The following is a 5,573-nucleotide window of genomic DNA, read 5'->3' as shown; positions in this document are numbered from 1 at the left end:
GTTGGTTTGCGTGCCATGTAGTTTATTTTCGAAGAATAATACTGCTAATTGCTATTTGGTCATAAAACAGTTTTTTTATTTCTAATGACGTCAATTGAAGATAAGGGAGACGTTCAGAATAAGAAGTACGACAGTTTGTTTGTTCTGTTCATTAAACTCACTTTTTAAAAGCAGAATAGTTTAATTTTTTGCAGATTCTACATATTCATTTCAATAGGTTTTCAGTCTTCTTGATAAGTCAACAAAAAATGAGTTCTCTGTTATTTCACCTTCGTAGCTATAATGTTATGATGAAAGAGTAGGAATAAAAAAGTCCAAGTTATTACAGCGCTAAATCGTCCTCCTGAAAAGCTACTTGAAATCGCTATCTATCTTGCCAGCTTAACAGGTTTTGCAAGCGTTTGAAATTTTAATAGTATCGCCCTTGGTTGGGAAAGCGGGCGTTGGCCGGTTACTCAACAAGAGTGAAAGTAGACTTGGGACGAATGTCCTTTCGGTCGGACCTGCGTTTTGTCCATTATAACTAGTACGCTCTTTCCTCCCAAGTCATCTTCATCTAAAACTTCGCTGGTAGGTTTATTGTAGCTGTTACAGTCTGATCATTCCCCTAAAAATTCTCATAGCTCTCTTATTTATCTTGAAGCTCGGTGATTTGTGGTCGTTTAAAGGGTTGAAACAATCACATTGTCATTGTCAATAGTTGTTGTCAGTCACTGATAGGCTAACTCAGCCGGATTGGTTGATGAGAATTGTTATGAATTAAGCAGATGTGACGACCTCTAGGAATACTAACAAATAATGGCTAGGCTTGAAATTATATCCTCAGCCGGGTATTTACTTGTTCTTTTTGTGCAGCAACTAGCTTAAGACCATGTTATTACTTTTGCTCCAATTTATCCTTCCTTAATCATTAATCAGGAAAAAAAATTGATACTCCAGAAGAACCATTTTAAACGTTGAAAATAAATTATAATAATTTTATCCAAGCACGTCTAGTTGGTTAGTTACCGCATTTTAAAATGTCTACGAAAGCTTTTCGCAATTTTCTATTTCTCATACCGTACACGAATGGCCCCACAACGCTGTCCAGAAAGATTAAGTAAATTCCTGCCATTCGAAGATTCCTTGGGGGGTAACAGCCAGATGCATCCATACTGTCCATGATAAAACATGGAAGCCAACAGCAACAAAAAACTAGGACAATCAGAGATACGGTCCTGGTTATGTGAATCTCGTCGCCGCGTAGCTCTCGTGTCTGTTGCGGCTTGTTTTGTACCTCTTTTGTAATGTTTTTTCTAAAGCACACGGTCGAAAAATGAGTCTCTTTATTCTTTTCTTCTGTTTTGGTAGTGCCTGCCTCGTTTTTCGCTTCAACAATATTAGACTCTTCCGGCCTTTGGGAAACGTAGATAAATCTCGGCGAGATCGACCCAGTCGGATTTCCACTCAAACATGACTGCCAGGCCTGTAGTTTTGGAAAAGCTAGGACATTTACAGCCTCTGTTCGACATTTATTTGAGCTAATAACTTTGTCATTCCCTAGGGTCTCATTCTTTAATTTTCTGCTCTTGACAGCAATTCTTCTACGGTGAGCTTTCACTACGTGAGCAATTTTGATGTTACAAAATACCACAATGATTATGTCTAGTAGCATGAAGGTATTGGCCGCGTATTTAAAAGAGTTACTGGTATTGTCGCTGTGGCATAGAGCTGTGCGAGGATTAAAGCTGAAACGACCCCAACCAAACAGTGGCGGGGTACAGCAGATTATGCACAAAATCCATATACCAGCGATTATTTTTACCACAAGCTTCTTGTTAAATTTCTCGTGGTATCTGCCAGGATAGCAAATTAATATGTAGCGATTTAAACTGATTGCTGTTAGAGTGAAAAGAGTAATAGCAAATAATAGATAGTTCAGGTACCCGTGAATTTCACAAAATGTCTTGCTAAAAGTCCATTTTCCTTTTATCAGCGTCCAGATAAAAACGGGGAGAACTGCACCAGCAAGGAGAAAATTTCCCACGGATAAATTGAGGACAAACAAGTTGGGTGTCGTCCGCAGTTGTGTTTTCTTATACATGACTGCCATCATTAAAAAGTTTCCTAGTGCAGCCAACACGAGGATAACAAACGCAAATCCTACTTCAAGAATAACTTGTAGTAATGATCTGTTTTCCAGTTTCTGAAAAGAGCTTGCTGATTTGACCACTGCTTTCTCCGTGAAGTTCATGTCGTCCGATCATATATCGCTCAGTCATCAGAGGTACTGATTGATTCTTTCTAAAGTCATCATCAGTATGATTTTTGACTTTCCAATTAAAATCTTGTGATATTACACAAGAGCCTGTAGCTGGGCAAATCTTTTGTCCTTCACAGCCGTGACGAAAACGCTATCTCCCTCTCGAGAAAACACGCATCGCGAAGTTGACAAACAGGTCCGTGGTCATCAATATTCAAACTCGCTAATGAAAAATAAAGTGGGATTCCAAAATACGGCTTTATTTCTATTTGAACAATCGCAGCAGGTGAAAGTCGGCTTTTATAATCCTCTTTCCTCAGTTAACTTTATGAAATAAATGGAAAGTAGTATACTCTGTCAAAAACGTTGCCTTACTTCAGATTCAGATGGTTTTTTGGAATACAGTTGTATTAGAGACTTTGAGCTACCGTGGTTAGAACAATAAAACTTTACGTAAAAACACAAATAGCCAAGGCTTAAATGTTCATTTAGTTATGGAGGCTATTCACTGAGACAGGGTATTTTAGCAGAAATAATTATATTTCGTTTTCAAGAGAATATTTTGAAGCCCCCCGCTCTTTGATCACTTCTCTAAACTCGCAAACATACGAGAAAAATTGGTGCTATAAATGGACAGTTTCGTGCATTATTTTTGTAATTTACTCCAAAACCTCTTATGAAATCTAAAGTGGGCGAACAATCCAAAAATATATTGAATTATAAAATGTTGTTAATGAGAGTGTGTAATGCGTAAAATATTTCTCCAGTTAAGACCAAAATCTGTTATGGACTTGTTCCTATTAATGTACAGTGAGAAAGTCTGCGCAGTCCTGCATCCGTAAAATTGCTGTAAGGGATTTTCTTTGTCATCAGCAATGACGCAAACGGCTCACTTTATCACCTACGCGTCAGTTTAGTCTCCGGCTATACGTCGCTGCGTTTATTGCCATTTCCAATTTTGTCTCTACTTTTCGGTATATTCGAATTCAATCTTTGGCGGAGAGGCAGAAAGGAAGGCGTATTTTAGCCTTAATATTTCTACACGCCAGTTCATTTTAATACTACGAGCGCTATCAGTAAATTATTCCATAACCAACTTCAAAGGCTATATTTGAACTAACTTGAGTTACCATACAATAGTGTTAATGATTACCTCTCCATCTGTATATTACAGCGCAAAATTGTAAGAAGTTAATTCCAATTGCAATTGATTAAATTTGTTGCTTTATAGGTTTCTTTTTTTTTTTGTTTTTACTGAAAAGCAGCCAAAAAAGTGATAACTTTCGTGGAAAAAAAGCCACCTCAGTGGATAACTCTATTGATATCGGGGTCTTTGTAGGACGGACAACACGTAAACTATATGGTTTCTGTTGTTGCCTTTCATTGGAAACATTATTTGAAATCTTAGATATAACATCGGTCGTTTATTTACTATTAAGTTAAAACTCTTTAACATCACAAAAATTGGATGTTAAATACTCGCCTTTAAAAATCACGAAATTTAAATACAGACTGTCGAAAACTAAGTTTCCTGTCTCCATTCATCGATTATTATCACGATCATTACCAGGGGGGATACTCCGCATATGAAAGTGGTGGGGATGCTCGTCGTCTCGCTTAGGGGTGTAAATTTCAGATTTTGGTCTCATTTAGGGTGCTCTGGGCAAAACGCCATCATACTTAGCCGTGAAGGTCTCGTTTAGGGTTGCACGCGAAAAAATATAAAAATATATATTTGATATGTGTATTTTTAATTCGTCTTATTTACTCCATTCATATAACCCAAGTTTTCTCATTTGTCTGTGTTTCAACATGGTCTCTTTTAGGGATCAAAAAAAGCTTGGGCCACGCCTAGATCGGTCTCCTTTAGGGGCTTAATTCAAAATTTCCGATGAGCGTCCCCACCCCTTTCATATGCGAATTCCCCCCCCGGATCATTACTCTTGAGATAAAAAACTTTTGGGTTATTGTTCCAATCCTTCCACTCGATGACGCACGAAATTTATATCAGTTTGAAGATTAGAAAGAGACGATCAATCATTCTATTCACCTCACCTTCTCTAGCTAAGGACAAATAACTCCAGTTCAGTTTATAAAGCTCTCTGAAGATCCTTTCCTCAGGGGCACCCAATGACTGTTTTCTGTAAAATGTGGCTGTCCGAAGAAGCAAAAATTGCCTAGAATTTTCTAGAGTTTGAGGAAGGCTAAAAATTTCTAGATGACCGTTTCATTCATGTACAATTTCAGAAGTTTATCTTTTTAAATTCTCTACCACTTTCTAAAGTTTAATTTTTCTCATTTCACTCCCCACGCTAAGGCTATTTTTGGTAGTGAAAGAAAACCTAACATTTTCGGATTCGAAAATGCGGTGGACAGAGAAATCAGAAAAATTCTTACTTTCTTAAAGCCTTAAAATGCATCTAAAATTTTCGGGAAAATTATACTGAAGCCCTTGTAATTTCGCAAATACTCGAGTTGCCACAGGATGTCCGAACAGATACAAATTTTATAGCGCCGCTTAGATTGTATTCAAACAGGAGCCGATTCAAAAAAGTAATAGGTTTTTAATTAGATTGGCAAAACAACAACTTTGCACGCATTTTGTACATATTATTTGCGTCACTGCACAACTACGACGTGGAGGTGCCTAATTTCACGTTTTGTGGAGGACGTGAACAAAGACAACGACTTTCTTTTTCTTTTCCCGAACTTTGAGACAGTCTTTCAGAAATCAACTCCAGAAAAATTTACCAGCATTTGACGAATTGAAGGACATTGAATAAGCGCGATTAAGTTTGAAGCAGCGCGAATTCAATTTTTAAGTGAAGTCAGTTTCGTTTGTTGCTTCTTATGATCAGAAAATGAGCAATCTGGTCTCAAGACTCGTTAAACCCTCGGGAAACGGAGCGGCGCAAATAGCCCTGGGCGCGCGGTTGATTACATGCCGATGATAGACTAACGCCTACGATATGATCCCATAACATTTCTTGCCTGCAAACAATCTCTTTACCACCGATTCAAGAGAGCTTACTCGCATACTAACCTCTGGTCTTATTTGCTATTTTTCACGCTGACTATGAGACGGTCTCTTCACAACTATAAACAGCATCTCTATTGAGGCTTTACCTTTAAAAGCGATTGTCGGAAGAACAGAACTCTTTGCATTTTAATTACTATTTTCTCAGTGAATAATTAAGTACTGAAAGCACACGGGAATGAGTGTCTGTGACCGCAGTTATCTTTTCAAATTTTCCTTTAAGGTACAAAGGGCAACGTTTAACCCTACATTTGCACTTCTTGAGCAAGAATTGATTTAAAAGAACTCACATCC

The 5,573-nt window shown here is 37.8% G+C and overlaps 1 protein-coding gene across 1 annotated transcript; it reads right to left on the bottom strand.

Moving 5' to 3' along the window:
* Nucleotides 1-2,547, bottom strand: LOC140947817 (rhodopsin-like). Its single transcript, XM_073397018.1, has one exon. It carries the CDS (start codon nucleotides 2,231-2,233, stop codon nucleotides 1,001-1,003), a length of 1,233 nt encoding a protein of 410 aa, XP_073253119.1. The 5' UTR covers nucleotides 2,234-2,547; the 3' UTR covers nucleotides 1-1,000.
* Between the last annotated feature and the right edge of the window lie 3,026 nt (nucleotides 2,548-5,573).

The sequence above is a fragment of the Porites lutea genome, chromosome 9, assembly GCF_958299795.1.
Source record: "Porites lutea chromosome 9, jaPorLute2.1, whole genome shotgun sequence".
NCBI classification, from domain to species: domain Eukaryota; kingdom Metazoa; phylum Cnidaria; class Anthozoa; order Scleractinia; family Poritidae; genus Porites; species Porites lutea.
Note: the sequence above shows the minus strand (reverse complement) of the source record. Positions and strands in the feature narration are given on the sequence as shown.

Coding starts and splice junctions, on each gene's coding strand:
- LOC140947817 (XM_073397018.1), bottom strand. CDS start 2,233: ATGAACTTCACGGAGAAAGCAGTGGTCAAATCAGCAAGCTCTTTTCAG.